The sequence below is a fragment of the Ochotona princeps genome, chromosome 4 (genome assembly GCF_030435755.1).
Source record: "Ochotona princeps isolate mOchPri1 chromosome 4, mOchPri1.hap1, whole genome shotgun sequence".
NCBI classification, from domain to species: domain Eukaryota; kingdom Metazoa; phylum Chordata; class Mammalia; order Lagomorpha; family Ochotonidae; genus Ochotona; species Ochotona princeps.
The window spans coordinates 113,284,482-113,300,378 of record NC_080835.1 but is presented as its reverse complement, the minus strand read 5'-3'; the positions used below and the strand labels follow the sequence as shown (position 1 = coordinate 113,300,378).

At 50.0% G+C, this 15,897-nt stretch overlaps 1 protein-coding gene across 1 annotated transcript in view; it reads left to right on the top strand.

Moving 5' to 3' along the window:
* Window positions 1-15,897, top strand: part of DCPS (decapping enzyme, scavenger) — a 45,068-nt gene that overhangs the window by 26,469 nt on the left and 2,702 nt on the right. Inside the window, exons 3-4 of the mRNA XM_004593293.4 lie at window positions 7,259-7,404; window positions 11,837-11,950. Of these exons, the coding sequence (XP_004593350.2) occupies window positions 7,259-7,404; window positions 11,837-11,950 (260 nt within the window). The remainder of the gene's footprint in view (window positions 1-7,258; window positions 7,405-11,836; window positions 11,951-15,897) is intronic.

Below are 15,897 nucleotides of genomic sequence, written 5' to 3'. Positions count from 1 at the left end.
TTTCTCAAAACAGGTATACTTTAATGATAAAGTATACATGTGATGTAAATTCACAGACCTCTGGACTTCCAGAGGGGTTATGTTGTGATAAACACATTGGAAAATATGCCAAGTCACAAACGGACTTACTCTGAATAACTTGCCAGATACCCCCCTATAGCCACAAGGCATGCCGTTGTAGGGTCCTGGCCGTTTGCCCTCGGGATCGCAGGGCTTGACTGGCGCAATGCTCGTTGCTACCACTGCTGCCTGTGCTTTTGTGCTTGCCACTAGCCGGGGCGAAAAGCAAAACTTACCCTGGAAGACTGGTTTCCATGGAACCTGTGTGTACTGCTTTCAAGCCATCGCAAACGAAAGGAAAACAACAACAAAAACCAGCTTAAACCGTGGGATATAATTGATGGTTTATTAGTTCCTTTACTGGGCAGTATTTTTAAAGACGGAATGTGTTGAAGTTGCACTCTTATTAAATTTTGGCCACAAAAGTATTTCATTTTTATGTTCTGGTGAAACTTGGAATGCCTGTCTATTAATCTGCTTGTCTGGCTAGTGAATTATTTTCATGAAGTTGAAATATTTGCATGATTTACAAATGAAATTAAATTCCAGTAATAATGCCAAACTGTGAAGTTTGAAGGTCACTGCTTCAGTCAAATAAGGATATAATTATGCAAACGGATATTATGGATCAGGAGACTAGGTGCCCAGTTTAAGACAAAGGGAAAGGAAATCCCAGGATGATACTGTATTGAGGTTGGGGTACTGGGTGGAGGTTTCTGGAAGGCACATTGCTCATGTGTCTGATGAGGTGGGTTTTGTTTGTTTGTTTGTTTGTTTTGTTTTTGTTTTTTGTAGTCAGTTGCGTCTGACTCCAAATAATTTTTTTTTTTGGTTCGAAAACCGGAATTACACAGAGAGAAGGAAAGACAGAAAGATCTTCTGAGCTGATTTGAAGCCAGGAGCCATGACTCCTCTGAGTCTCTCACATGGGTACCGTGGCCCAAGAATCTGAGCCATCCTCTGCTGCTTTCCCAGTCTGTAAGCAGGGAGCTGTAGCAGAAGTGGAACAGCCAGGACACGAACTGGTGCTCATATGGGCTATCAGCACTGCAGGTGAACTTTTAGCCTACCACACCACAGCGCTGGCTCTGAGTTTGTTTTGTTTATAAAGTTTATTTCAAGGGTGAGGCGATCACGAACATACATGGGCTAGGTTCAGAGATGGAGTGGGTTTAGAGGGGACAAGTAGAAGACAGAGAAACTTTGCCTTCCATCCTCTGTTCACAGGAAGAGAGAGCACGCCTCTTTGTTCCCTGACTACATATGTGCCTGGGAAGTATAGAGGTTCCATGGTGTGCCTCCATATGCCCTGTAGTGGGGAAGTGTGTCCTGGGGTAGATTCATCTGATTGATGGGTGGGTCGGAGATGCACAGAGCTGGGAAGGTGGTATTTCTAACTCGTGACCCTAAGTTAGCTACCTAGCTTCCCATTTCATTCCCTCCTCAGGGATGAATAGTGAATTAATGAGAAGTTTACGGAAAATTTAGAGTTCTGTGTATCCCAGATCGTATTAAAAGGTAAAATACTCAGTGTATGCCTGAGCAGTTTTTCATTGACATCATTAATAATACGCTGATTGAATGCTGTTTTTCCCAAACGTGTGATGTGATTACAGGGATGGGACGTGTCCACATGCCCTTATGCATGTGTGTGCACCTGCCGCCCATGCAGGCATGAAGAGGACAGGTGAAAAGAGCAAAGTGTGTATCCACTAGAAAGGGTTGTCAGATTGAGTCCACCAGGTGTAAAACTGAAAAGTCCTGGAGGAACAAAATAAAAATTAGAGGCTGTCGCTGACCAAAACCAGTGAAATGTCCAGAGGAATTGAAAGCCATACCTCTGACGAACTGAAAGTTGGGAGCATTGAGGAGTAGAGAAGTTTTAATGCAGGAGTCGTTTAACTCTTTAACCTACGTGCAAATAAATACACCTTTAAAAATAAAAACAAACGCAAGTGTGACAGGTTGAGCATATGGCAGCTAAGGCGCTGCATCCCGTGTAGGAGTGGCTGAGTTTCACTCCTGGCTCACTTTCTGATTCTAGCTTCTACTTGGGAACACGTGGGGACAGCAGTAATGGGTCCCTGTTACCCACAAGGGAGGTGGAGCTCCTGGCTGCTGGCCTTGGCCTTGTCCAGCGTGGGTATTTTTTGACATTTGGGAAGTGAACCAATGTAAGATTCTGACCTACCCTCTTTGCTGTCTTTCTCTCTGCTTTTGAAATAAAATGAAATTAAAACTTTATAAAAGCATGGCGAGTAGAAGGTTTGTAAGGAGAACCAGGCAAGTTCCTTTAACACATTGCAAAATTAAAATTTTGTTCTGTTTTGTTTTCAAATTTGCTATTCTTGTTTCTACAGGAAGGAGAGAGAGACGGGGGAAGCCACACCCAGCCTCCCAAATGTGCCAATACCCAGGAATGGGGAACCGCCACATGATCTCAAGCAGGGTTCCGATGTGTGCATGTTCTGAGGGTTCTGCCCTGGTGGCTTGGATAGTTCTGGAATGCTATTAATATCGCCAATCCAGAGATGATGGAGCCCTCCCAGTGACCATTGACTGACAGTCAACCTCGTCTCCATTCACCCAGATTTTTGCTGTCATAAGAATTTTTTTTAACTTATACAAAGTAAATACAGTACAGATTTAGTTGTATACCCTCCATCCTACCCATGTTCCCCACCCAGGAGATGAGTTTTTGAGATTTAGGATTCTCCTGACCTGCTAGGGTAGGAAATCAATAGGAGGATGGAGCTGGGGAATTGCCTTTGCTTCTGTAACCACAGAGGGAATGGCAGGCGTCACTTGTTCTGAACAAGGCACCTTCAGAAACATGAAACAGAGCTTGGCCCAGAAAGAACCTGAGTTGTTCATTGGCCTCTTCTGATTGATCTGTTGGGGTAGAGGAAGGATGGCTGCTATGCTGATGTAGAGGGAGCAGGATGTTGCTTCACCACACAGCACTGTGGGGCTTTGGAAGCCACTCTGTGCATGTAAAATAGGATCATGATAAAAAGGCAAATCGGTCCTGAGGCATAAGCAACTTGCAAGCTAAGGTTCCAAAAGTACCCCATAATAAGCCCTTGGAGCTATTAACGTTTAGCCAGGCTTGCTTTTCCTCTTTCCACATGCACACAGAAGAATAATTATTGTAGAAATGGATAGGGGAAGAAAAGACATGGTGATCAATTTCAGGGGAGATCTATTTACTCAAAACTGTTATGTAACATAGCATCCGTTAGTAAATGGTGCCAGCGGTCCCAATGCTGCTTTAAAAGCATGACTTCTCCCGGATCCAGGATCTGCTTCAATCCCATTAGTCACGTTTCCTTGGTCTCCTTTGATCTAAGCAATTCCTCGGCCTGACTTTGTCTTCCCTGACCTTGACCTTTTAAAAAGACATTGTTTATTTATTTGAGAGACTAATCGAGAGAGAGATCCCCATCTGCTTTCTCACTCCCCAAATACTGGCAATAGCTGGAGCTAGGCCAGCTCAGAACCAGGAGCTCGGAACTCAGTCTGGGTCTCCCACTTGGATGGCAAAGACCCATGTGCTTTGAGCTGTCACATGCTGCCTGCCAGGGTGCTCATTATCAAGAAAGTAGACTTGAAAACGGAGTTGAGACTTGAATCCAGACTCTCCCATATCCTGTGGGGGTGTCCTCGCCAGTATTTTATAGCTACCGTGCCCAAATCCTGCTCCATATTGGCCACTTTGAAAGAGCAATAAGGCTACTTGTTTTACACAATGCCCCTGTTGTTTCCTTATGATTGAGTTCAGGTTATACATTTTTTAGCCAGAATATCACAGTCTGTCAGGGAGACAGATCATGTCAGTTTGATTGGGAGTGATCTTAGCTTGTGTCACGTAGTGGAGGTACAACTTGTTTTCCCTTTGTGGTTAATAAACAATCTCAGGGGAGGTCGTGTTGGAACTGTGTGTGTGTGTCCTGTCCCCCAGCATATTTTAAAGCAACAGTTTGAGTGTTGACCTATTGTGGACTCTTGACCAGGCTCCCCCTCAAGGTCAGTTGCAGCCCAGCAACTGGATTGGCATTAAGGTAAACACCAGGGTTTATGTGGGGGCTGCCAGTGATAAACGTAGTGTTGGGAAATGGATTGATTTTTATCAAAAGGGTTGTATTCCACTTGGGACAAAAATGTTCTCCTAGGTTTAAATCTGACTCGTGTTGAGTGAGTGTTTGCCGAGTGCTTACTCAATGTTATGTGCTAACATGGGATAAATGATTTAAAAACCAAATCTTTGTCTCCCTGGAAGTTATTCTGATGGGGAGGTGCTTAGACACTAAAGCTGTACTCCACTGTCAGGTAGTGACAACAGAAGGAAAAGCTAGCAGAAAGTCAGGCCGTGAGCTAGGGTGCTGTTTAAGCCTCAGCTGCCTGAGCTCTGAGGATCTGACCTTAGAGACCAGGAGGAAGCAAGAGTGACGTGCTTTCCCCATTAGGTGGGACTGCCTGGTAACGGGAACTACTCCCACAGGGCCTGCACCTGGGGTGGGCAGGTGCAGGATGCGAGGTAGTGAAACTGGAGTCAGCACAGCCATAGTGACGGATGCAAAGGGGCAGCAGGGTTCTGAACACAGTTGGAAAGAAGACAGGGCAAGGAGAATGAGGGCCTTGCAGACCATCGTGGAAAACTCCTGGAGGGGTCGATGGTTTGAGAGGGTAGCCCTTCCCAGGGTAGTCTGAGCAAAAGGGAATCATGAGGTGCAATGGGCTCCAGGAAAGCCCTCGGGGTGTGTAGTGGGGTTCCTAGGTGCAGGTGGGGGTGTCTTAGGGAAGTAGGAAAGGCGGCAGGAAACAAACTTGGAAAATCAGGCCTCTGCATTTTCTCCTGGCTGCTGAGGGTACAAGGAGTGGGGGTTGGCTTGGAGGAGTACCTGTTTCCCCCACACCCTGGGTGGCTGAGGCAGGTCCTTGACAAGCCCGGGCAGACAGGAGAGCTTGCGCACCAGTCCTGTGGCTTTCTGATGTGGAAAGCCTGGACCCCCCAGTGGCCTCCCAGGGCTGCGTATCCACTGCCAGCAGAGTTAGGCTGTTGTGATGTGCGTGTGCCGTTCTTCCCAGCGCCTTCCCACTCTGGAACAGTCCATCTCTGCAGCTATGCTTTCTCCCGCAGCCCAGCCTAAGCGACTAAAATCAAGAGAGTAACAGCATTTGCAGAGCACTCTGCCTTGTGTGGTACTTTTCTCAGCACTCCATCTCCTGCCAGCCTTGCAGGCTAGGTCTGTAGGTGAGGAGGTGAGCAACAGGGAGGGTTAATCACCAGGCCAGAGTTACACAGTTTGTAAGTGTATGGCTGGGATCATACCCAGAGCAATTGACTCCAAGCTGCCTGTGCTCATCCTCCAAGCAAACAGCATGGGATTTTCCTCATGTCCACTGCAATGGCCCTACTCCATCTGTTTCAGGCAATCTAACGCTTTTGAGGTCTTGTTGTGCCTAGCCTCTAACCTGGGCTGTTAGGAAGCAATGGAGAGTGAGAGGCTGCTGCTGGGAGGATCATGAGCTGGCCCTCATGTCATTGGCAAGGTTGCATCCAGGAATTCCCAGGGCTTGGTGGATGTTTATTTAGCACCTCTGTGGATTCAAACATGTTTTATTTAACAATCAGGTGAAGCAGATTGCATGATGACCCTCTAACAGGTGAGGAAACTCAGACCCTGAGAAGGGCTCACACGATAGGAGTGTGAGGAAGTCATGACCATCTTGGGGCCAGAGCCTCTGTGATCTCACTGGGCTGCCTTGTCCCAAAGGCTGACAAGTTGGGCTGCTGCACACACACCAAGTCTTATGCTTGCTCCGTCACCTTGGTGCAGCCCCACTGGGCTCTGGAAGTGAGGGAGCACCAACTAAATGGCAAGAAGGCCTGGCTTCCAGTCTTGCATCTGCTGCAGCCCATAGCGTGGGGCTAGAAAATGCATCCTTTTCAGTGACCTCAAAAGTGTGATTAAACCATCTGCATCCGCAGACTAAATCTGAAAGCATAGGCAGGAAGGTCTTTGCCAGGTCTTGAGCTGTACCAGTGAAGATGAGAATTCCCTGGGCTGTGAATCAGAGCTTTCAGGGTCTCCCCTCATGGGTTTCCCTGGGCGAGCAGATCTGCATCCCAGTGAGGGTGCCGCAGGAAGAGTGGATCTTTCAAGAAACATCCCCACTGATTTTGAAGTACCATTTTCCTTTCTTGCCAGAAGATTTGTGTTGAAGCCCTAAATAAATGTTAGAGTAATATACCAGATGTTATTTAAAACAGGGGCAAGGACTTAACCAAAATCAGGTGGTGTTGGACCAAGACATTAACACAGAATCTGTTTGGGAAGACTCAAGGATTCCTTCTGATTGAGACCGATTCCTAGCTGGGGACAGGTTTTTTTCTCCCCATAGGGGATGTTTGATTGTCACAGTTCCGGGGAACACGTTGCTGTTCAACATCCTGCCTGCACAAAGTGACCTCCTCATCAAAGAGTGATCCAGGCCAGCATGGCAGCGATATGAAAGTTGAGAAACCCTGGTCAAACTTGCTGGCACTTAGCGTTTATTGTGCACCAGACATTGTTACCGGTGCTTCACAGGTAATTAACTCACTTAATCCTCCCAGCCTTACGGCATAAGAATTATGACTGTCCTTGGCAACAAGGAAGCTGGGGCACAGAGAAGTTGAATAACTAGACCAAGCTCTCGTTCAAGGCCATGCATTCAACCTGAGGTGAATGAAGAACAGAGCCAGGACTTGAACTCAGAAGCTCTGGTTCCAGAGTCCACGGCTTGAGCCCCTGGTCTGTGCTGCACTTAGGAAGGGTGGACCACTAGGTTTCAAATCACATTTTCACCTTTGAGTCCAGAAAGCCGTGTTCCTAGCTGTGTGCCACATGGGAAGAAGTAAGGCTCTTCCTTCCTGTGTGTGGAAGATGGAAGGTGAAGGGGTGGGGTTGGAGTGATGAGGGGTCTGTGACGCCTCCTTGATAAGCCTGGCATTCCAGGTCACGTGCGTGGCTCAGCTCATGGTTGTCACGGAATGGGGTCCTTATGGGAGTGGCTCCTCCATGAAGAGACCTTTTGGCCGTGGGCTCCCTCTGTCAAGGGTCACAGTCAGGGTGAGGGTCAGAAGGGAGTCTAAGAGACTGTGTAGTGAATGGGCTTTGCTTTCCAGTCATGGTCTGTATTGTTGTCATTGCAGAAATAAAGACGACCGTGGTCTACCCTGCCACAGAGAAACACCTGCAGAAGTACCTGCGCCAGGACTTGTGCCTGGTCCGGGAGACAGGCGATGACTACAAGAATGTTACCTTGCCCTACCTGGAGTCCCAGAGTCTCAGCATCCAGGTGACTGATTGTCATATCTCAGATGCAAAGTGATGTGCCCATGGCTGGTTGTTCTTCTTATAAGCATCTGCTGAGGTCTTAGCAGACAAGGTGCTATGCCAGGCAGTGGGGGCACTGCAGAGGGTACAGTGGACTAAGCTCCTACCTCGTGGTGCCTCCCGTGGCACAGTTGGTACACATGGGATCTAAGGAGCTCCACGGTAGGTGATAGTGTGAGTGCATGGGCCGGAGTGGACAGAGTCAGAGCAACGGAGAGTCCTGGGCTGGGCTGGATGCCATGTGTTGTGGGGTGGCTGGAGAGGACCTCAGGGAGAAAGTGATTGCTCTGGTCCTAGGCCACACCTGAAGGTGCATGCGTTTATCATGGATGTTCTCTGAGAATTCTGCAGCATCCTTTGCCAGGGGTAAAGAGAGGTGCTGGGTTGGGTCCACCCCAGTACTGACTTTGCTAAATAAAGGCACAGCAGGCTACAGCAGCTGAGTGTCAGAGTAAAAGAGGCAGCCCTCCTGTCCCTGTTGGCTTCTTTGGAGCAGGGCTTCTATTCCTAGGCTGGCAGCACCTTCCAGCTGGGCCAGAGGCAAGGCTGTTTAGCTCAGAGATCCTGACTCCTTCTTGGGCCCAGGCCCAGTACCAGTCAGGGCCTCTGCCTGGAATTGGCCCCATGTGCATACTCAGAGTTAAATAGGATTGTTGCTTATCGATGAGCCATTTTCTTGCCTTCTCGCTGGCTCTCACTGGCTCTCACTGGCCCCATCCCTTTGTCACTCATCTGACTCTTTCCTGCCTACTCTCCCCAAGTTGGCTCTCCCTGCTGAGGAGTGTATGGGCAGGGAGATCAGAGCCATTTCTCCTTGGCACAGAAGAGGGAGGACTGAATGTGAGGGTACTGCAGCGTGGAAGAAAGAGACGGAGGTTGGCAGGCCAGTGTTCCAACAGTCCCCTTCCCCATGGGTAAGGCCAGCCCGATTATTAGCAAGGGACCCCCTGGTAGCATTTGCACAAGCTTCTTCTGCCTCACGCAGGTAGAAAAGAAATATGAGGGCACTTCAAAAAGTGGAATTAAAAGGTGACTATTTTGGTACCAAGCAATTTTGAAATCTAGGTATTTGAGGTGGTTTTGGACAGGTTTGTGGAAAGAATGCAAATTAAAACAAAACTATAGATTCAGAATTTTTTGCACCAAAATAAGCTTTTCATTCAGTTTTCCATGAGTCTCCCACTTGCTGGTTCACTGGTTCACTCCCCAAAGGTCAGCCATGGCTAGCAGTGGATCATATTGAAAGCAGGAGCCAATGTCAAGGCCTACCCCTTGCCTCAGGCTTTCTGAAATGCTTGCATGTGTCCACCTTGCTAGGTAGTGTGCGCTGTTTGGGGTCCTAGAGAAACATCCCAGAACATATGATGTGCTGTGGTGGCTGCACTGAGCCATTGCACCAACCTATTCTCTTCTTTTCTCTTCTCTTCTCTCCTCTCTCCTCTCCTCTCCTCTCCTCTCCTCTCCTCTCCTCTCCTCTCCTCTCCTCTCCTCTCCTCTCCTCCCTTCCCTTCTCTTCCCTTCCCTTCCCTTCCTTTCCTTTCCTTTTCTCTCTCCCCTCCCCTCTGCTGCTCTCCCCTTTTCTTTTCTCTTCTTTTTTAAGATTTACTTATTTTGATCCTGGCATGATAGACAGGTGGCTAAATCCTTGCTTTGCATCCTCCAGGATTCCATATGGATGGCGGTTCATGTTCCAGTTGCTCTACCTCCCATCCAGCTCCCTGCTTGTGGCCTGGGAAAGCAGTAGAGCATGGCCCAAAGCCTTGGGACCCTGCACTCACATAGGAGACCCGGAAGAAGCTCCTGGCTCCTGGCTTCAGCTCAGCTCAGCTCCGACCCTTGTGGTCACTTGGGAAGTGAACCAGTGGATGGATAGAAGATCTTTCTCTCTGTCTCTCCTTCTTTCTGTACATCTGCCTTTCCAATGATGATGATAATAATAATAAAGATTTATTTATTTTTATTGGAAAGGCAGATGTACAGAGAAAAGGAGAGACAGAGAGAAAGATCTTCCATCTGTAGGTTCATTTCTTAAGTAGCCGCAACAGCCAGAGCTAAGCCAATCCAGAGCTGGTAGTCTCTTCCAGGTCTTCTGCATGGGTGCAGGGGCCCAAAGCCTTGGACCATCCTCCATTGCTTTCCCAGGACATAAATAGGGAGTTGGACCAAAGATGGAGCAGCCAGAACACAAACCAGTACCCATATGGGATGCTAGCATTTGGAGGTAAAGGATTAGCCTGTTGAGCCATGGTGTTGGCCCCTCCCATGTGTATCTTACTAAAGCAATCATGCAGTTCCACTTGCAGAAGGAAAACTCCACTGTTTGACCAGCTGCTGACAGAAGCATTCCTAGGTTCCTTCTTGGCTGTTTCTAGCAAGCACATGAGTCTCTTTATTTCCTGAGAAACTACAGTATAGGCCCTATGCTGGCCTCCGCAGGGTCGCCTAGGTGTGGCACCCCTGGTGATGCCCCAGTCTTTGTGGGTCTGATGGACATGCAGGTAGACAGTGGCAGCACTGACTTTAGCACTGTAGTGTGCTGTGGGAGCCACAGTGCGATGCAGAGGCATGTGAGCAGCTCAGTGAGTGGAGGCTTCCCAGGCAGAGGACCGTCACCTGGGGGCTTCAGGGGCCCCAGTTTGTTAGCAGGAAGAAGCCAAAGGGAGAGCAGGTGTAGAAGCAGAGAGCCAGAGTCCTCTGGCTTGCTTGGGGAACTGCAAGGAATGTGTGTGACTGGGGCCCGGCCTGCCATAGGACCAGGGAAGATGGGATTGAGGGGACCAGCGGGGACTGGGAGGAGGCCTGTGGACCCTGGCCAGGAGGCCAGGAATGCCTGAACTTTGCTGATTGCTGAAATAGGTCAGGATGTGATCAGGATAGCCTGAGAAGATTCCTGAAGACGCAGAGCCTTCAGCAGCCTGTCCTGTTGTCACCCCCTTTCCAGGCACCTGCACCACTTGCTGGTGCAGGTCTCTGTGCTGGGCTCTGTGCCAGGTGTGCTCCCATATATACATAGCCCCCTGAAAAGCCTTGCCGTAACCCCATTCCCTCCCTCCCCACAGTTTCTATGAGGCTGCAGGTCAGCTTCCTGCTCTGCTTCTTCCTCCCCACCTTCCCCCGTGGCACAGTGCAGGAGGGAGCTGTGCAGGTCAGGCAGGCAGGAAAAGGCCTCTGTGGACCTGTCACAACCTGCCAGCTGTGTGTGGCCCTGTCCCCTGCAACTGTGGGAAGGGGCTCAGTCAGGCTCCTCTCAGGAAAGACTCCAGCGGTGGGCTGGAGGCCCTATGTTCTAGGATAATGCCCTGGCCCCTTCCTCTCCATTCTGGCAGATGGCTGAAGAAGCAGTGCCATGTCTCTGACTTCCAGCCCCAGAGCAGGATGCATATGAACCGCAAGCTAGAGCCCAGGAGGAGGACCATGGAAGTCTGGTTATGTTTATGCCCTATCTCCCTGGTCCATGAGCTTAGAGGTCTCTGACTTGGAGGAAGAAGAGGAACCAGTGGGACTCCAGCCATATTCTTCTCTGGCTTCCTGGCAGGTTCCTGTGTTGAAAGTGAGGCAAAAAGATTGCCGTCTGGGAAGGAATTTACCCTTGCCAAGAGCTCTCCGAGCTGGGAAGGGGCACAACACCCAGAGGCAGCTCTGCAAGCCCAGAGTGCTGCCCAGCCTCCCTGCCAGAAAGATTGCTCAGGACCTGACTGCTTACTGCTGTCCTCAGGGGTACCCAATGGGCCTGGGCCAGAGGGTGGGATGAAGGCCACAAGCCCAGTTGCCACAAAGGTGTCCAGGAGATCTCCATCTCTGCCTGGCTATTGGTTCTGCTTTGTGGTGTCAGCTGAGACCACTGATAATGGGTGTCCCATCTGGGCGAGAAATTCACATTCCTTAATGCCTGCAACCCAAGGCTTTCGCTGCCCCAGTGGGTCTCTGGCTTCCTTTGCAGGAAGAAACTCCAAGCTCTCTTCTCAACCTGCCTTTGCACCTTGGTTCTGAACCTAGTGGATGGAGACAGCTCTGCCCAAGCGGGTAGTGGAGAGGCAGACCAGGCCTGTAAGCACAGAGTGGAGTGTGTGTGCCGTGCCGATCAGTGTGGGCCTACAGAGCTCAGTTCTCTCCAAGCAGCAGGAGCCCATGAGAGCTGGGATGGTCAGGTGTCAGCTGGGGGCAAAAATGGGTGGGTCTCTTCTGGACCCCCAGTGGCCAATGCTTGGGACCAGGAGTGCCTGACTATAAATGCACTGAGTTTGGTGGCCTTCTCTGACTCTCTTGCCGTTTCTGGATAGAGGGCCAGAGAGCTTGCCTCAACCAGACTGTGTGTATGTGGCGGGGGTGGGGGGGCAGGTGGTTCTCCCAAGGGCTGGCGAGTGGAGTGTGAACCATCTCTTCCCTCCTGCCAGTGGGTGTATAACATTCTCGACAAGAAAGCTGAAGCTGACCGGATTGTTTTCGAGAACCCAGATCCTTCGGATGGTTTTGTCCTCATCCCCGACCTCAAGTGGAACCAACAGCAGGTAAAGGTGGCCCGCTGGAGCCTCCTCCCCCTCCCCCCAGCCTGCCCTTCTTTCTCACATTGACCCTTCTCTCTAAGCGGATTATAGTTACCCAGCAGGGGCCGCTTGAGCCCTTGGGAGATAGCGAGTACCCTTTCTACACAGGCTGCGGTGCTCTAGTGAGTCAGTGACAAGCTCCTGGCGGCTCATGTCCCCTAACGGGTAAAGCAAGTGCTGTTTGCTCCAGCTGGCTGGAGCTGCCACGTGGTTCCAGCAGCACCCAGCCTGCGTTCTCTCTGTTGCCCCTAGACACCTGCAAATCTCAGCAGGCCCTTGTTCTGAAGCACTGGCAGGTGGGACTGTGGCTGCTGACTCTAGGAATACCTTCCAGCTTTAGCCTGGCCTCCAGGCACCTCAGCTTCTCCTAACCTTAGTCTGAGGAGTGGGTTTTGGAGGCACCCTAGCAGCTACTGTCTCCCATACAGGCCAAAGCTGAGACTTCCCATGGGCTGCCCTGTGCCCCAAGAGTGTCAGAGTATAACAGGGAAGGGCTTAGCAGGCAGCCGTGAAGAGCTGGGAGTAAGCATTGTCCCCTGTCCCTTGATCATGGTCTCAGAGTAATCTGGGCTAACATGCTGTTTGACCCAGGTAGGCCTGCTTGTCCCTGGAGACCCCCCCTTGCTCTCCCTCCTGGGGCCCACCCTCAGGCCTTTGGGTCCTGAATGGGCCCACCTGCAGTTTGCTTAGTTTTAAGCTGCTGCTTCCTGGCAGTGCCATGCCCTTGCACAGGGGTCTGGGTCCGAAGCACCAGGGGAGTGGGTGTTGTCTCGCTCTCAAGAGGTGCCTGGGCGTTCTGCACACTGCCCGGGAGGGCAGGTTGCTGAAGGGAGTTTCCAGAACTGCAGCGTGGAGTGATTATTTATTTGAGCCAAGTGAGATCAAAGATCTGTGTGCGGGGGAGGGGGTGGGTGTTGTGAGGGAGACTGAGCAAACACCTGTGTGTTCCTTTCCCTTTCCCTACAGCATGAGTCTCTGCCCAGGCTGCCATCTGGAAGCAGGCCCCTGGGTGGCTCTGCAGACCTCCTGTGTCCCCTGGCACTCTGTGTCCTGGGAGGTGGGGGGTAGGTAGGAAGAGCTTATGATTGCAGGGGTTGTGGTCCGAGGGCTGTGGAGGACTGCAGAAAGGGACTTCTGTACCATTTAGGAAGCCCTCGATACACTGAGAAGGAAAATTCTGGCCCTCTGACCCAGTTCTGGCGGGGACCTGCTGTCTCTCTCTCTCTCTGCCCTCTTTAAGACAGGAAGGGCTTCAGGGGCTGTGGCTTCAGCCACCTAGCTGATGGCACTTCCCCTCAAGGCTTGAGCTCAGCGCTTAAATGTTAGATGTGGTGTCTTTACGCAGTACTGATGCAAGTGTGATCCTTCTTAACCTTTGCTTAATTCCTGCTTGTCTTTTTTTTTTAATTAATTACATTGCCTTATGTGACAGTTTTATAGGTACTGGGATTCCCCCCACCCCTCCCTAAACCCTCCCCCTATGGTGGATTCCTCTACCTTGTTGCATAACCACAGTTCAAGTTCAGTTGAGATTCCCTCATTGCAAGCATATACCAAGCATTGAGTCCAGCATCTTATTGTCCAGATAAGTTCAACAGCTTCTTGGGGAGACTATCTCTGGTCTGAAGGTAGAGCCGGCAGAGTATCATCCCGATCAATTAAAAGCCCCAACATAACATCAGCAACAATTTCTAACGTTATGGAATTAGTTGACATAGTATTGAGTAACCAGTATGTTAAAAAGCCACATCCTGTGACTTCTTCATTGACATTTCAGTTTTAGTTTATATACAACCGGGTTCTATACACCTTAAAATGGCTATAGATTACTATTCCTGCTTGTCTTTTGATGGTGCCAGATTTCAGTGCCTCAAATCCTTGCCCTGTGACAGCAGTCATCTCAAAAGCTCCTTCAGAATATGGCAGCAGGAGACACAGCACGCCCACATTTCTGTGCTTTGTCCTTGAGAGGTGCTCTGGCTTGTGCTCGGAGTCCCCACTTGCCAACTTCTCCCAGAAGGATGATCTTGCCGCCCAGTGTTAGAGAGCGTGTGCTTGTCTGTGTAGCCACTCAACAAGCTGTTTTCCAAGGTCTCTGCTGATGCTGATATTGGTTCCTCCTCTGGCCTCACAGATCTCCTTGTGTGCCCTTTTTTCCCTTTGTTCTGTCCTGGTTAATACATGCACTTGGTAAAGTGAAAATCATACAGGAAGTTGGTGGTAAAATTGTTTCCTGCATGCCATCATCTTCCAGACTCTCCCGCAAAGCAGCCGTCTTTGCTGTTTCTTTCTTTTTTCTCCTTCCACAGGTCACTGTTCTGTTTCACATATACGAGGAGCCTTCAGAAATCCATAGGAAACGTGTGTTATGAAAATGCTGTGCATGGGGTTTAAAATGTTTGTACTAGGATGAACTTAACTTGTTAAGGACACTCAAATGAGCATATGCCTGTGAGTGTACATTGGCACGTACACAGAGTTGAAGCTGTGAGGCTTAAGGTTCTCATACCAGGAAATTCTGCCTCTGTGTTGCTCCAGAGGTCAAGGGCAGCTCTGCAACACTAGCCATTTTCTGTCTGTAACCTTGATTTTACTGAATTTCCTTGAAAAAAAGAGTGATGGGTCACCTTTTGGGGTGCCATCAGAGATCCCCTTGTCTGTCCCCTTGTTTCAACTTTTCTCCGATGATTACTATGGACCATGAGGCCCCTAGGCTGCTTGCAGGAAGTCTTGGGTTGTGTCTGATAGGAAAGAATAGTTGCTTATCTCTCTAACACAGCCTGACCCCAATACCAGAAGCTGCCATGCCTCATTCCAGCCAGTGGAAGAGAGGTGTTTTTATTTATTTATAGATATATTTATTTGAAAGGCAGAGTTACAGAGACAGAAGAGGAACAGTGAGGGTAGAGGGGGAGAGAGATCTTCCATCTGCTGGGTCACTCCTCAAATTGCCACAATGGCTAGGGCTGGATCAGGCTGAAACCAGAAGTGGGAACTTTAACTGGGTCTTCCAAGTGGATTCAAGGACCCAGAATTTGGGTCATCTTCCATTGCTTTCCCAGGCTCATTAGCAGAAAGCTGGATCAGAAATGGAGCAGTCGGGACTCAAACTGGTGCCCAAGTTGGAGCTCTTTTATTTCCCAGTTCTCCTTAGACTCCTGGCTGGTGAGAGAGTAAGTTTCTTGAGCACAGACCTTGAGAAGGGAGTGTGCAGAAAGAACTTGGGGGCAGAACAGAGGCCTTTTGGTGCAGCGCAGCCACATGCTGGGTCTGCCTGTGGGTTCCACTGCAGTGTGGAGCTCAGATTCCTAGAGCTCAGGCAGGGAAGAGTTTCTGTGGCAAGAAGAGACCGACCTGGGGCCATTAGCAGTGATGCAGACAACCTCAGGCTGCACCACTTGAGGCCTTTGGGGATTGACTGGGTGTCTCAGGTTCACAAGGAAGCCAGCCACTGCAAGACTCCCTGGCTTCTCCCTGTATCTTGTTGCCTTGGAGCCCTGGAGTCTGGGGCCTGCCTGGCACAAGGTGGTGACAGCCAGGTCAAGCTGGAGTTAAGGTGAGCAGAGAGGTGTGAGAGCATTTTCTGGGCAAGAGGAAGAGCTCACTGCTGTCTGGCACAGACTCCTGTTGATTCTGGCTCTGCATTATTGTCACCTCCAGGTTCTCAGCCAGGCTCATTTGCAGGAAGGACAGCAGGAAGGACTGCCATGACCTCTTTGAGAGATGGATGAACATCCTGGGCGGAGCTCACTGCTGACCGGCCCCACATCCCCTCCTCCCATTCACATGCACATCCCCTCCACCCCTTCCCGTACCTTCAACTCAAGACAGGGCCCGTTGCTCCCTCTCCCTTTACTGCCCTCCACATTCTTGTCTCTGAGCCGTTATGCTCACTGTTCCCTCTACCAAAT